The sequence below is a fragment of the Lupinus angustifolius genome, chromosome LG10 (genome assembly GCF_001865875.1).
Source record: "Lupinus angustifolius cultivar Tanjil chromosome LG10, LupAngTanjil_v1.0, whole genome shotgun sequence".
Taxonomy (NCBI): Eukaryota; Viridiplantae; Streptophyta; class Magnoliopsida; order Fabales; family Fabaceae; genus Lupinus; species Lupinus angustifolius.
This window is the reverse complement of record NC_032018.1, coordinates 12,758,753-12,775,672: the sequence shown is the minus strand read 5'-3', so window position 1 is coordinate 12,775,672 and position 16,920 is coordinate 12,758,753. Positions and strand designations below refer to the sequence as shown.

At 32.0% G+C, this 16,920-nt stretch overlaps 2 protein-coding genes across 3 annotated transcripts; one reads left to right on the top strand and one right to left on the bottom strand.

Annotated features, from left to right (window-relative positions):
- LOC109358646 (lycopene beta cyclase, chloroplastic/chromoplastic) lies at positions 4,035-6,086 on the top strand. The gene has a single exon (XM_019603002.1). It carries the CDS (start codon positions 4,435-4,437, stop codon positions 5,959-5,961), a length of 1,527 nt encoding a protein of 508 aa, XP_019458547.1. The 5' UTR covers positions 4,035-4,434; the 3' UTR covers positions 5,962-6,086.
- On the bottom strand, positions 6,753-12,496 carry LOC109358917 (pyrroline-5-carboxylate reductase). Of its 2 annotated transcripts, XM_019603413.1 has the most exons (8): positions 12,211-12,496; positions 12,081-12,129; positions 11,895-11,986; positions 11,008-11,080; positions 9,567-9,687; positions 8,134-8,239; positions 7,178-7,360; positions 6,753-6,763 (listed from the first exon to the last, which is right to left on the bottom strand). In XM_019603413.1, the coding sequence occupies exons 1-7, from the start codon at positions 12,406-12,408 to the stop codon at positions 7,178-7,180; spliced, it is 822 nt and encodes a 273-aa protein (XP_019458958.1). In that variant the 5' UTR covers positions 12,409-12,496; the 3' UTR covers positions 6,753-6,763. The 2 variants fall into 2 exon arrangements, with proteins under 2 accessions (XP_019458958.1, XP_019458957.1); XM_019603412.1 differs by lacking the exon at positions 6,753-6,763 and having other exon boundaries at positions 7,021-7,360; positions 12,211-12,495.

The following is a 16,920-nucleotide window of genomic DNA, read 5'->3' as shown; positions in this document are numbered from 1 at the left end:
AGTTGCAAAATATGTTCCAAATCATAAGACACTAGGAAACAATTTAGTAACTAATAACATATATAATATTAACTTAATAATATTTTAGTAACATATATAACACTACAATTCACACAAAAATTGATAATTTAAGCTAGAAAATTGGTTGAAGAATTTAAACAATAATAAAACATTATTCTCTAATCCCTAGTATATATTTATTTAATATGCGGTTCGGTTCGGTTCCAACGGTTCCTAAATTTCTAAAACCATAAACCGAACCGAACATAAACGGTTCCTTAAAAAAATAACCGAACCGAACCGCGAATCCGAACTGAACCACATTTTGCGGTTTGGTTCGGTTCGGTTCCATCGGTTTTGCGGTTCAAACCGGAACCGCTTACACCCCTACTTAGGGAGCATTTCTTGCCTATTGGAATACGGTCAATTCTACCTAAAATAGTTCGATGAACCATAACTAGGTTATGCTTCTTCTTCAAGGCAATTTGTAGCAAAGTGATTGACCCTGAGAAATTACCTGCATTGCAAAGACAAATTATTTTGACTTTGTGTGAGCTTGAAATGTATTTCCCCCTTCTTTTTTTGACATAATGGTTCGTCTAAGCATTCATCTTGTTCGAGAGACACAACTATATGACCCTTTCTATATGAGATGGATGTACCCCTTTGAGCATTATATGAAGACATTAAAAGGGTATGTGAAGAACCAATCAAGACCAGAGGGTTGTATTGTCGAACGATATGTTGTTGAAGAAGCTCTTGATTTTTGTACTGGATACCTTACCGATGGTGATTTCATGGGCATTCCAAAGCCTCGATATGCAAAACAATATTTGGTGAATGTATTACTAGGAATGAAATATTGATTATAACAAGAATTGAATTGGAGCAAACACACTTATATGTTTTACATAATGTCGACGAAGTTGAGCCATATGTTGAAAGACACAAGGAGATGCTAAGGAAGTGTTACTCAAGTAAGAATGAAAATTGGATTTCCAAAGAGAATAATCGGTGTTTTATAAAGTGGCTAAAAAATCAAATTGATGAGGAGTTGAATATAAATGCACATTCGGTTTCTGAAAGATTGAAATGGTTAGTCAATGGTCCAAGCCTTCATGTCTTATCCTACACTTGTTACCTGATTAATGGGTTCACATTTTATACGAAAAAACAAGATGATCAAAGTAAAATGCAAAATAGTGGCGTGACTCTTGTTGCTCGAACTTTACACATGTCAAGTGCAAAAGATAGAAACCCAATAAATGCGAACATGTCATACTTTGGAGTGATTGAACAAATATGGGAACCCAATATATGCGAACATGTCATACTTTGGAGTGATTGAACAAATATGGGAACCCAATATATGCGAACATGTCATACTTTGGAGTGATTGAACACCAGGATATAAAGATGAGGCATTTATTCTAGCATCACAAGCTCAACAAGTATTCTATGTTAGTGACTCAACTGATATGAAATGACCTATTGTTCCTTTAACTAACAAAATAATCGTCAATAATATTGATGACCAAGAATATGAAGATATTGATGAAGATGATCTTTTTTTGGGACATATCAATCGCGTGAAAGCGGACCAACTATGGATGATGATTTATATTCAAGAGATGATCATGATGAAGGGCTTTGGGTAAATTAATATGCTCCTCCAGACAAGGAGGACCCGAAAAGACAAAAACAATCAAAGAAAATGAAAAAAATAGATGCAAATAGTCTTTGTATAATTTTGATTGTTTGTAATTTGTATAATATTGTTTTTTATAATTTGTGTAATTTTATTATTTGTAATTATGTACTCTGTCAAAACATGATTGACATGATATTCATTGTTTGTATTTTGTATTGTATTGATGTTTAATAAAACAAACTTGTAGCCTATATTAATGATTGTTCAGAATATATAAATGTCTGTGATGTTGAGAATGTATGTTCTGCTAATAAATGTATATGCATGTATTAATTTATACAAATCAACAGCAAATTCTAGGGGAAGCCCTAACATGCGTTGTTGTAAAGGGTAACTACAACAATGTTTTTTATAGAAAGCGTTGTGGTACATTATTAATACAACAGCGCTATGCATGTGATGCGCTGTTGTATTAAGGTGTTGTTTGAGAAAATTTAAGAATAATACAACAGCGCTTTTATGTTATTGCGTTGTTAAATATATGAACTTCAACAGCGCAGCAACAACAAGCGTGGTTAATAAGACCTATAAAATGTGTTGTTTATTTAAGACTATATGACAGCGCTTTGTGGACGAGGTGTTGTTGTATTAATGCACTATATGACAGCGATTTTTATGTGTTGTACTGTGCTATATAATCAATACAACAGTGTTTGTAAAACGTTGTTAATGATGACCATATACTACTGTAGTCAAACAGAAAGCGCATGAAAGCGTTATTATACATCTAAAATAAGCGTTGTTGAATAGCAACTCTGGCATAGTGTTTTGAACGAATAGCAAGTTGATTCGATTCATTGTCACCCCAAGATTTAAACAAAATTAGTATATAATTTTTTACTCATTTACATTACTTGTATTTAAAAATGATAATTATTAAATGTGGATTTGAATAATGTTGGAAGTTACACTATATACTTTTTCTTCTTCTTCTTTGTTTTATGCCTGGTGATTGTATTAGGAAGGATAACAGAAATGAAAAAAGAAAGAAGGCAAGAAAAAAAGGAAAGAGAAAATGAACTTTTAGGAATCTTTCCATTTTAAAAAAAGAAGAGAAATATTCCAGAATATTCCCACGAAAATTAATACTTTTATTATGAAATAAAAAAATTGAAACACTTTTAAGAAATAAAGTACAAGAAAATCATTTGATAATTAAAATTAAAACTTGTAAATATTTAAAGTTTTTAGTCAATGAAAACTAATGATTTTCTAGAACTTTGCTATTAAAACGCAAGAGTATAATATCTAGATGTAAAGACTTATATATATCCATTACATCATGTATAATCTATTTGTATTATTTTTTGAAAAGTTAATGATAATTAAATATAAATATTGGACGATACAATGACTCATTATATAAAATTTATATGTTGTAATGCATACATTTGTTATCAAAACACAAATATTTCTTATGGGCTCCTCAAGTCATACCCAAATTCGAGAGAGAGGATGAAGATGGTAATGGTAATAATGAATGGTAACTTTGCTTTCGGAACTAAGGGTAAGGGGCAAATGGTAATGAATGTAGAGGGGCTAGAGTAGTGATGGTTTCAGTGTGAAGGAGATTGTGACAAAGGTAGGAGGAGGAGAAAATGAAGGGGAACATATATGCTATCCCACTTTTTGTATAGAGTACTATTATCAATTGGTTGGGAAAAACTAAATTATTTAAGTTAAAATTGCAATTATTAAATATTTTTATGACCAATCATATCTCATACTACATGGAGTAACACAAAATGCATTGAACATTTAAGAATTTTAGTTGTTATTAATCTAACCAATTTCACATGGAATAACCCACATTCTTACTTTTTAGCATTGCACATTTAATTTTTATATATTTTATTTTTGTACATGATATTATAATTTTTTGATAAAAATATAAAAATGAATTGTGATATTATTAAAAATTACATCGGTAGTTTGATATATTTAGTGGATGTAACTTCCTCTATCTTCCATTTATATTTTTTTATTGTATAGAAAAATATTATAATAATTATTAATTATAAGGTCAAAATAGTTAAGTCAAAATTATGACATATAGATAGTTGTAATATATTTTGGCTTTATATATAGATAGATAGTAATAAGAAAGATAAAATTTATTATGTTTTTACCGAGCTCCACTTAATTCTACTTAACACAAAAATGATGTAGTTTTTACCCTGTTTGTTACCATAAATTGAGTTAGGGATGAACTTGACAAATAATTTATAAAAGTGGAGGACTAAAATGAAAAAGGAAAGTGATGGATAGTTCCAAAACCGAGGACCAAAATGACATTTTAGTTTAAAAAAACCACTAATGATGATCCACTTCGTATGGTCGTTGACAACTGGTTTTATTCTGGCCACACGAACTCTACCATTACCAATGCCAAAATCCACTTTTCTCTTCTACCTTCTATAGTTGTATATATCTTCTTGCTTTCTGCTATTATTCCTTAACTTTTTCAAATTATTTGTTGCTATTTTCATGCTTTGTTTTCTCCCCCTTCATCTTCTCTATTATGGTAAGCCATCAACTCTACCTCTCTCTTTACCACACCACACTAGTTTTTTCAGATTTTGATTGCTATAGTTTCTGTAACTGAATATTCAAACATTTTTAAGGAAGTTGTTATTGTTCTGTGTTGTTTAGTGTGACCCAGATATTGTTTTGAGTACTTTTTTGGAGATTTGTTAAGGATTTTGTTGTTTGCGAGATTTTATATGGTACCTATGGATACTTTGGTCAAAACACCTAACAAGCTTGGATTTTTGCACCCACTTCATGGTTATTCGGAAAAGTTGAGTAATCTAAGTTACTGTACTAAGTTGCAAAACCAGGAGCTTAGATTTGGTTCCAAGAAACCAGTAGTGAAATGGGGTAGATGTGGTGTTTTGAGAGCTAGTAGTAATGCCCTTCTAGAGCTTGTTCCAGAAATTAAGAAGGAGAATCTTGATTTTGAACTTCCTCTGTATGATTCATCAAAAGGAGCTTTGGTGGACCTTGCTGTTGTGGGTGGAGGCCCAGCGGGGCTTGCGGTTGCGCAGCAGGTTTCTGATGCAGGGCTTTCAGTTTGTGCTATTGATCCGAACCCGAGATTGATTTGGCCGAATAATTATGGTGTTTGGGTTGATGAGTTTGAAGCAATGGATTTACTTGATTGCCTCGACACCACTTGGTCTGGCGCCGTTGTCTACATTGATGAAAAAAGAAAGAAGAATCTAGATAGACCTTATGGTAGGGTCAATAGGAAGCAATTGAAGTCAAAGATGCTTCAGAAATGCATATCAAATGGTGTCAAGTTTCATCAAGCTAAAGTTATCAAGGTTATTCACGAGGATTCCAAATCTATGCTGATTTGTAATGATGGTGTAACTGTTCAGGCTACCGTGGTTCTCGATGCAACTGGCTTTTCAAGAAGCCTTGTTCAGTATGATAAACCATATAATCCAGGTTACCAAGTTGCTTATGGGATTTTGGCCGAGGTTGAAGAACACCCTTTTGACTTAGATAAAATGCTTTTTATGGACTGGAGAGATTCACATCTGGATAGTGACATGGAACTGAAGGAGAGAAATAAAAGAATACCCACCTTTCTATATGCGATGCCCTTTTCATCGACCAAGATATTTCTGGAAGAAACTTCCCTTGTTGCACGGCCGGGATTAAGTATGGGTGATATACAGGAAAGAATGGTTGCTAGGTTGAAACACATGGGCATCAAAGTGAAAAGCATCGAAGAAGACGAGCACTGTGTCATCCCCATGGGTGGCCCTCTACCGGTTCTTCCCCAAAGAGTTATTGGAATTGGTGGTACTGCTGGGATGGTGCATCCGTCAACCGGGTATATGGTTGCAAGGACACTAGCTGCAGCTCCTATTGTTGCCAATGCTATTGTGCGATGCCTTGGTTCTGATAGGGCTCTTTCAGGAGATGAATTATCTGCACAAGTGTGGAAAGATTTATGGCCCATCAAAAGGCGGCGTCAAAGAGAGTTCTTCTGTTTTGGTATGGACATCTTACTGAAGCTTGATTTACCGGGCACAAAAAGGTTTTTTGATGCATTTTTTGATCTGAAACCTCATTATTGGCATGGATTCTTATCATCAAGACTGTTTCTTCCTGAACTACTATTTTTTGGACTTTCTCTATTTTCTTATGCTTCTAATAGATCTAGGTTAGAGATTATGGCAAAGGGGACTGTTCCTTTGGTAGGAATGGTCAAAAACTTGATACAAGATACTGAGTAAGATGACTATACAGTAATCTGTTGTTTGCTATTTGTGTCAATGGTCTCTACCTGTAGTTTGTTACTGATCATATAGTTTTCCAAGTATATAAACATAACCCCGATTGTTCTTCGTGGTTCACAATATTATCAAACTTTCTACAATTAAACCTTATTACTATCTACATTTGGCACACCTTTGATTTTTATATGGATAAGAGGAAAATAAAAGTTTTGGTTATCATTTATGATTTATCTTCTTGAAAGAATCTCACACTTGTGCTGAATTTAGAGAATGCTCTGGTGAAAGTTATTAAGTTATGTATTCTCAATAAACTACATTGGTGATTACCATGATTCATTGCATCACATGTTGGGATGAATACCAAATTCTTAAACTTTATATGGATGTAGAATAAAAAACTTAAAAGAACTAACTATAAAGTTAGTCATATTTACATGAACAAAAAACTTATTTAAACCTTTACTTTTATTTTCTTATTTACTTTTTATGTATATTTATTTCAAAAACACATACTGACCAATGCAACTTAGACTTTGCTTTTATTGTTTTATTTTGAGAAATACAATAGCAACCAAATCATAATTCTACCAGGTTGAGTCAGCTAAAAAGAAGTCTGCACAAAGTTGCCGTACAGTGTGGTTCCAAGAGGGTAAATATACCCAACATTATCATCCCAAATAAAACTACTGGGATCCAAAGAGAGTATATACACATTATCATCACAAGCAGAAATGTTGGATTTAAACTGACGATATTCAAGCCACAGCACAAATAATTTTATCATTACACCTATCCTTACCTTCTATATAATCTTTTACTACGTCTTGATGCACTTTTTTGGATTAAACTTGAAAGGGAGTATATATAATAAAAAAATGGTTTGTTTCTCACTTTTTTATAGGCACGGTTTTTTACCAGATTGAAGAAGGAAATTATGTAGCTATTGAAATTTAAACTCGTGCTTACACTTTTATGTCATAAAACTCTATCAATTGAGCTGTATTATTTGAGTTCTCGTATACGAGTGTCAATTGGTCAAATAGGACAAATAAAAAGAGAACAAATAAAGTTTGCTAAATAGCCAAAGGCTCCCGCAAGATTAATCATCTCAAAGAAGAGCTCTAAGTTAAGATACTATAGCCAAAATACTAGAAAGTTGCACTAAATCAGCTTGTAGGTTTAAACAAGTAAAATGATCATGTTATCCCTAGACTTAGGAAAGCTCTTTGCTGCGCTTAGCAGCAGCAACAACAGCATTCATCAGTGTTCCTCGGAATCCACCTTTTTCCAACTCATGAACACCTGAAATCGTTGTCCCACCCGGAGAAGTAACATCATCTTTCAGCTGTCCTGGGTGTTTCCCAGTCTGAGTGACCATTGATGCTGCTCCTAATACCTGGAGAACACACATAGACAAGTTAATCAAACATCTATAGGAACAAGCCTTTCAAATGTAGGTAATGTGTGCCTATGAATGCAGATGTTTCTAAAGATGCATCCACACAATTTCAATGCTCTAGTGTAAATATCTGATTTGGCTTTCTAAGATCCGTAGGATGAGGAAAATATAAACTTGGTGTTTAAATTGATCTGAGGTTACTTGCTCAACCTGTCCCAGTACACACTGCAAATAGCTGACACTTAAATCAAGGTCGCCCAGTACAAGAGGTCCTACCTAGTGGACTATGGGAAGGATAGATGTACACAGCCTTACCTCACAACCGGAGAACCGGTTTCCAGGTATAGTGCACGAGACTCTCATCAAGTGGGTTCTGGGAGGGTAGAAGTATGCAGTCTTACTCTCGCAAGTGAAGAGGCTCTTTTCAGGATTTGAACTCAACCTCCACGAACCATAATATTCTAAATATTTAACAGAAGCAAATGATAGTAAAAAACTTAACCACTGCTCAGCGTACTTATTAAACTCAGCAGAAGTTCTAATCCTAGCAAAGTGGATGCAATACAAATGTGAAATACGTTATAAGTCACTCTTGTAATAGTAAAATAAAGACCAAGTGCAAAATATTTATCATATCTGAATTATACTTTTCTTTATAATGAGACAAGACAGATTGAGAGGAAACATCAGATGAATTCTAAACAGTGGGAAAAGCGAAGTATGAAGTTCCATTATTAAGTGGTCAATCTATACAATTTCACTTCACTTACCGTCTGAGAAGCTAGACTAAATGCAAGATCGCGTGGCAGACCAGCTGCTACTCCTCCATCAGCCAAAGCCTCAATGGCTAAATAAACATAAGCAGGACCACTGCCACTGAAAAAATTAAGAAAAATAAAACAAATTTAATGAATATAAGAAATATTTTTCCAAATAGATATATCTGCTGAGTATATATGCTTGTCTAACTTAAGGGCTTTTCGGAATGATGCAGTATAGACATGGTCAGAACTCAGAAGCTACAGCAAGGCAAAAATTCAAGAATCACTTGTACAGGTGAAGAGGAATCAACCCAAAATGCTAACTGGGATTGGAAGTACAAGCTTTTCACAGAGGAGAAATGGAATTAAGTTTGAAGCTCAAGTTCAATTCCCATGTATACACACATAAAAATGGATAGTGATTACCAAACAGAATATTCAGATCGCAGACACTCTTTAGTTGTTCTCTCCAGTGTTGTTAAAAAGCCACCATCCGCCATATGGCCTTGTCCGCCATTTACACGAAAGTGGCGCCATGGCGGTATGGTAGTGGAAGTGCCATGGCAAAAAAGGCAGAACTCAATGTAAATGGACTTTTCTAGGTAGGTTTGTTGAAATAAATAGCGGACCGGTCAGGTTTTTAGGCCCAATTCTAGGTTAAACCCTATATTCTTTCTATTTTCAGAAAAACTCTTTCCCCCTCTCTGCCATCTCTACAGTCTACGACCAGCTTCTGCCTCTGCTGTTAGTGTTGTTGTTGTCACTGGCTGCAGTCAACTACCCGTTGTTGTCCATGGTCTCTTCGTTTTCCATTTTCTTTATTTTTCTCAACTATTATATTACTTTTATTTTATAACTAATACTCTATTTTTTTATGAACTGCAGTTTTGATTTTTAGTAAACTTTTCATTTTATTAAACTGCTATTCTTATTCTCTATAATATATTTAGTTAAATACATAATCTGTATTCCCTGTTGTTTTTTTTTTTCCGAACTGCAGTTTACTTTTTTCTCAACTGCAGTTTATATGTTATTTTGGATTGTAGTTTCTATTTTTTATGGACTGCAGTATATATATATATATATATATATATATTCTTTCTGAAATGCAGTTTATGTTGTCTATTGAGTTATATTTTTAAATTATTTTTTGTCAAATGATGATGTCCGCTATTTGGCTGCAATGCTATGATGGCGGAATTTTGGCAACCGCTATGGGCCGCCATCCGCCATGGACAACACTGGTTCTCTCAAAATGTAAATATCTAAGAACTGTATGAGCATAGCAGACCAAGACTTAACCTCTGTCTTTGTACTAGTTTCATCTCTTGCCTATAAGAAAAATTTTATCAATCAAAAATAAAATATTTTTTCATGTGGGTTTCTAAGATAATATCCAAATATTATATCTTTCTAGAAAAAGGGATATAGGATACACATACCTCAGGCCAGTTACTGCATCAAAATACTTTTCATCAGCTTTCCATATTTTGCCAACTGACCCAAATAATTTGGCTATAAGATTTCCATCTTCTTCTGTAGCAGCTCCCCCTAAGCTCATAACTGTCACAATTGAAGTTAATTTATTTTTAACTCCATAACGGTCAACAACTCATAAAAATAACTCCTTATATTTATAATTTTATATAGAGAATATAGAGGTGAGGTATTATCCAATACAATTTGAATTTTATTTATTGAGTTATTTAAGAATCAAATATTTTCTATAATCACATTTTCAACAAATAAATGCTTATACAAACTCATTTATAATTGTTAATATTCTACATATACACTCAAAAATCAATGTTAATATTGCACCTATATTAATGGGAAATATAATGTTTCAATACATGATTTATTGATATTATAAAATATATGTATATTATATTTGCATTATGCATAAACAAAGAAGCGACTCGTGCAAGTGCACGGGTACACTGCTAGTTGATGAAAAAAGAAAGGAAATAGGAAATATATGTGGTTTTCTAGAATAAATGAATAATACACAAAATGGCATGATTTTTATTGATCTTGTAATTTATGAAAGATAGCCCTCTTCATAATTGACATTATTATTTATAGATGTATTCTACGCATCAAGAAAAGAGAAAGGAATATAAACAAATGCTGAGACTACAAGATCAAACTGCAAAAAGTCTACACATCGGATACTCCAATTAAAAAATTCAACATACAAAATATAAAATGTCACTGTTAGGAGCCTTTCAACCCCACCAGTCTCAAAAGTGAAAAACAAAACCACTATCTTCATGTGTAATTTCCAACATTCAAAAAAGCCTAATTCATCTACCTGAGACTCACACTCAGATAATTGGTAATCATCTTCCTCTCATTATAACAATGAGGATCAATATAAATATTAAAGACTAATTGAGTTCCAAAATGCAGTTGCCATGATAAGCTGTAGACTCCACAAGACATTGGGCATTAGCTTATCTTAAAATTAAGTAAGCCTTTTAAGGTGACCCTAAAAAACAATGTCTTAAATCCATCAGGTATAAGTTAGCTGACAGAAACCATGGCAAACAAGAGGGAAAAGAGCAAGTACATTTTACCATATTTTTCTTCCTAAGTTAAATAATTTTTGTAGCTGGAAGTTGAAGATCTTTTCATCAATCAAGTTCATTCTATCAGAGCTTTCATGTTGCTCATCAAAATTGACTTTTCAACCAAAACTTTTGAACACAAATTGTTATTAGTACAAAACATAATTTCGAAATCAGAGAAGGTCAAATCTGGAACTACTAAGTTACAAAAATAAAGCACATGCATATATCTCAAATCTCTGTATAAAGAAAGTAACTGAATAACAAAAACATAACATTCTCTTAAAGTATAGTTTAAAAATAAAGTTGATACCTGATGCTGCCTGACCAACAGCAGCAGGAGTATTAGGCATTACCCTTATGAATCTGTCATGCCCAGCCCATTCCTACATTTTATGAAACAACCATTACCATAATGCAAACTACTTAAATCGGCAAGGCTAAAGAAAAGGGAAATATATTCGTAAGGGAAAGCTACTTGCACAAGCTATGCGAGGTATAGGTATGCCAACAATCTGAAGTTTTCAACTATTCAGCAAGTGTTAAAGATGGACAAGATATCCTGTGCAGAGTTTGTGATGTATCTTACTCAATAATAAACGAGTTACAAGTTATAATATGTATGACAACCATGAGACCACACACAAGTACAGAACTAATACAGCACACAAGAAAGATGTGAAGACCTAATTTGGCTTTCATAAAATTAAGAACCCATTATTTTATTTATTTTTTAAAGTTTCTTAATTATCCCACAATCAGTCATGAATAAGGACAATTTCACATAAGTTTTTAAAAATTTAAATTCCAACAATAACAAACTGCCACTTTCAAATTATACTCCAGAAAAATATATGCACAATAAAAGTAGTAACTTTCATTTTTGTCTATAAAATCGTAAGCACTGGTCATATTCAAGGATTTCTACCCTTTAGGACTATCAAATTAGTTCTTGAAATTACAAGCATTCCTCACATTAGTCTCTTATGACAAATTGACAACCACTGTTTAGTCAAATTGGTCCTCAGTCCATAAGTACCAATTTGATTGACGAATTATATTTTCAAAGACTAATGTATTAATTTCGTAATGTTAGGGACCATAATGAATAGTTCTTAAACCTAAAATTCAGCTTTTACAAAAAAGCTAAAATTTCCGAAACCATCTTTCTAAACCTAAATAAATAAAACACATTGAAACCTGAAGATCTTTCAACTTGAGACCAGCAGCAACAGAGACTAGAAGCTTGTTCTCAGTTAAAAGCGGCCTCAATTTCAACACCGCGTCTTTCACTGCAACAACACAACACAACGCATTTCTTCAAAACACAATTCAAAATTCTCAGATCAATATTCCAAGTGGGAGAGGGAGAAACAATGGAATTACCAACTTGAGGTTTAACCGAGAAAACGACGACGTTGCTTTGTCGAACCACCTGCAAAAGCGATTAGTTAACCAAAATAAATGAAGGGGAAATGGAAGAAGGGATTAACAGTAATAACAATGATAACAATACGTCGTCGTTTGAAGGGAGTAGAGTGACACTGAGAGATTCAAAAGCGGCGCGTCGAGCGGGGTTGGAGTGAGCGGTGTAAATACGGGAAGGTGGTAGGACGCCGGAACTGACGACGCCTCTGACGATACTCTCGGCCATTTTGCCGGCGCCGATGAAGCCCACCGTATAGGTATCGGTGGGGATTGGAATTATTTCCATGTTTTGTTTTAGTTGAGGAAGATGCGGAGAAAAGAGAAAGATATCAAGTTTTATAGTATTTCAGTTATTGTTTTAGTTTGAGCCGTTACGGAAGCAATGACTTAGGTTTGGGAAGAGGCTCGAGGCTTATTACTTGGCCCAGGTCATATTTTGCACCCAAAATAGCTCTTCTCAACTTCTTACTCTACCTAATACCAAAGTACACTTTTCACTGTCCCAAAAATATCATTTACTCCGCACTTTGGATGGAAAAAATGTCTACTAGGAGAGTTAACCCTACGTAGGTATTGATGTTCGTGGTGCGGACATTCAGTGCAAAGATACCTGTGGGAAACCAAAAAAATAATATCATTTACTCTCCCCCTCCCTTTTCATAATCTGTGGAACCTAATAATTTCTTAGTTTATCAACCTTATATTTAGCCCGGGTTCGTCTTCTTCATCAAACTATAAACTCTGTCACCTCAAACCAAATATCATATCAGCCTCCATAATCCTATTTTTTTTTTCATTTTCGTTCTTAGAGTTAGTTTTCGTAAGTTACATTTTACTTCTCACCAATGTTGGAAGTGAACAAATTTATGATACTAGTTAGTTGGATTGTTGGAAGTGCAATTTAAAAAAATCACTTTCGAAACATGGTTATTAAAACAAAATACATTATAAAATTGATATTAAAATATATTTTATTGGAAAAAATATACATTTTGGCACTAGTTTGTCACAAACACAGTGTATATTTTTTATAAAAAAAAAGTTAATTATATGACAATATTATCAGAAACATATAAAGTCAATGAGAACGAAGCATAAAAAGGTCTTAGATATATGTTTCAAACTACTTTTTGATGCACAAGTATGACTTAGCACTATTGTAACGTATGTAAAATCTATGTGTAAAATCTATGTATTAACGGTATAAAAATTTATAGATATGTACCCTAATATATAATGTTCATTTGGATTAGTTTTTTTAAAAATTAACAATAATTAAATATTATTAATGATGGATAATATAAAAATAATGTATAAAACTCATATATTATCAATGCATATATATTTTTCTGTTTGTAACAAACATTTAACACAGGTTTAGATTTAGGTTTTGTGGTGTAAATCTTTTAGATAAATGGCTACTTTTTATTATTTTTTAAAAGTCAAGTCACATTGGTAAGCATCTCATATACGTTTTTGAATGTGGGGTACACGCTAGCTATGTCCCACACATGATTTGCACATGCCATTGTATGTTCCACTTACAGTTCATTTGTCATTTGCTTTTATAATGGATGTGATATGCACTAATGATTTTCTAGAGGATTAGTTCCCAGACCTATAAATAGAATTTTTTGCCCTTGGCAAAACACACCAGTTAATATGCATTTTCTCTAATCTTCTTCTCTCCATTTGTTTTCTCTTCTCTGCCAAAGCATTTATGTATTTCTTTTTGCATCACATGTATTCTCTGTGTGGCATTAGCCATATCTTTGTATGGAAAAGCCACATTTATAAGTGTAATTCTAGAACAGTTCCACAATATAATAGTTGTCGAAAATAATGTCCTAAACTATTTAATCCAATGAACATTATGATTGATAGTTTGCTTGTATATTTTTGACAGACTCATAAAACTTCTTAAAGAGACCTAGCATGTGACTAAACCTATAAATATCTTTAGTAAGATATTCAATCCTTTAATCCATTTTTAAAATCTAATAAAGGAAAATTAAAAGGATTGGGGTTATGATGACTCAGATGGTGATTTGATTTGAGGTTAAGTGGTTTGTGGTTTGATGAAATAGAAGATAATTGAGAATAAGGTATGAAGTTGAGAAAGTATGATGAGAATATGAGGTTGAGGAAGTATGAGGTTTGGGAGAATATGAGATTTGTGGTTACATGGTCTTAGAGAGAATGAAGAGTAACGGGTACTTTGGTGTTTTTAAAAAAAAAATATTGGGCCTTGAAATGAAAATGATCGGCCCAAAAGTGTCTAGATTTAAAAAAATAGGTTATCTAAAAGATTTATTAAATCCAACGATTGAATATATTTAATTATATTATACATTTAAATATAAATAAATTATTATGAGTGAAAATTAAATACACAAAATATAATTTAATTATTGGTATTAGATAAAAATATAAAGAATGTGAGTCTATTTAATGGTAAACTCGTTTGCATATTTAAATGCCTAATATCATAATAAACTTTTAAATAAACTTACAAGCTTATAAATGTGTTAGATCTAAGCCTTATAAAAAATTTAAACAAATAAACATGTCAACCCTAAGATATGATATGTTATAAAAGATTAGTCAATTTAAGGTAAATTTTGAAATATCTTATTTTCACCTTAATGTTACGTGAATAAGTCGTTGAGAAATTAAGTTTCTATATGTAAGTCTGACATTTTATCTGAACTGAAATGGACCTGAATCATGATGTATCTCAAATACAAATCCTTGAACAATCTGCTTTACCAACTTTATTACATATCTACTTGATTCATGACAAATATTACAAGTATGATTGTTGAACCATTTAGGTTATGAGTAAGAAAGACCTTATATATAAAAAATGTTAAATAACTTAGTAAAATATAAATATAAAGTTTTTTTGTAAATAGTAAAGGGGATGAGATAGTATAATTGCGACAATTTGAACCTAAGCCCTCAAGTTTATGTTACATAACACATGAATACAAAGATGTAAGATCCTATTCTCATGACATTTACAAAATATTTTTAACAATACTATAGAAAATATAAGGTAAACAAATTGTTGGATATTAGTATTTGTTTAGAGAATGTAGTTGATCAATTATATGTATTCATTTTGATGATTTTTTTGTTATTGTTATCAATAACCTGTCTATAATTAAAAGCTTAAACTTATCTCACGAGTAATGACATTCCATATTTCTTTTTTCCAATTTGTATTCACATATTTAATAAATTCAACTATATTTAAATTTTAAATTGATAACAGAGTTTATGATAATATGGGAGTGGATGGACCGAGTACTTATATGCGTTGAGCATTCTGCCTAATTATAGAAAAAAGAAACACTACATATATGATTAGGTATAAATATGGGTAGAATTCTTCCTTGCAAAAAAGTTAACAATACGTCTACAATGATAGCCCATAATACTTTATGATGAGCCTCTCTTGTATGATATTTTTGCCTTCACAATTGCTTATAAACTTAGAGGAATATATTTTAAAGATTGCATATTTTCTAATAGTTTATAATGTATTGTGAATGATTTTCTGATATTTTATAAACAAATGAAGATATTTTGAATATTTTCTAATTTTCAATAGCAATATTTAACCCTCCTATTGCATTCAAAATTTGCTAATCCAACTCATATAACATACATATATGATTAAATAATTACTTATAAACTATAACATACATGATGTGAGGTTTTCAATTTAAGTGCTTATAACATTTGAATCAACTTTAAAACTACCAAAGTTTTCATTTATTATTGCTTTCATAATTTCAATATTGATATAGAAAAGAGTAAAATTAGGATATAAAAATCATATATATTCAATTCCTAATTATTCCTTATCCATGTTTTTTTTCTATATAATAATAATAGTATACAAATTCTATAAGATAAGTCGAAGTTTTATATTTTACAATTTGGGACAAATCAATCCTATTGATATTTTATTCTTAAAAGAATAACAAAATCCCAAAAGTATCCTCCTATTTTTGTCTTAGTGTAGAAGACAACAAATGACTGACGTGGCATCTGATTCTCCCAATGCAAGTTGAGAAGTGTGAAATCTTCTCACATGCATGTCCTCATTGTATATGTTGAAACTTGAACTCCAAATTGCTACCCTCCAATGAGCTGAATCTGATTCTGCACTTTGCATATGTAAGTTGTGGGAATCTTCTCATGTCACTCATTTCTTCTAATTGATTACTCATATATTAGTGTTATATAATTAAAAAACTAAAGAAATTTAAATATAAGGCTTATGTTGAGAAGAGAAAATAAAAAGAAAGAAAAGTTTCGAAAAGAAAAAAAAAAGCAGAGAAATAAAATAGATTTTTGTTATGTTTAGTATAAGAGAAGAATGAGAGAAAATAAATAGAAATAAATATTTTCTTTTCTTTCTCTTTGTATTTGGTTGGATAGAAAATAAGAAGTGAGTGATGATGTTGTAATTCAGAGTATAAAAATGTCTCTAAAATAAAGAAAAGTGATAGAAAAATATTATTTTATTATTAATTAAAAACAAATGTTATAATTCTAAATTATAAATTTTATTATAATTTTAATTAACATTTTCAATTGTTATGATTTGAGACATAGTTTGAGACGTGATTTGGGACAACAGATTCTTGTCCGGGTAAAGTTTTTCTTTCTCTTCTCATAAGTGGAGAGAAAGAAATTTTGTAGGTTCACCCACTTTTTTCATCTCTCCCTTCTTTCTCCAATCTCAATCAAATAAGAAAAATTTCTCATTTTTCTTCAACTTCTC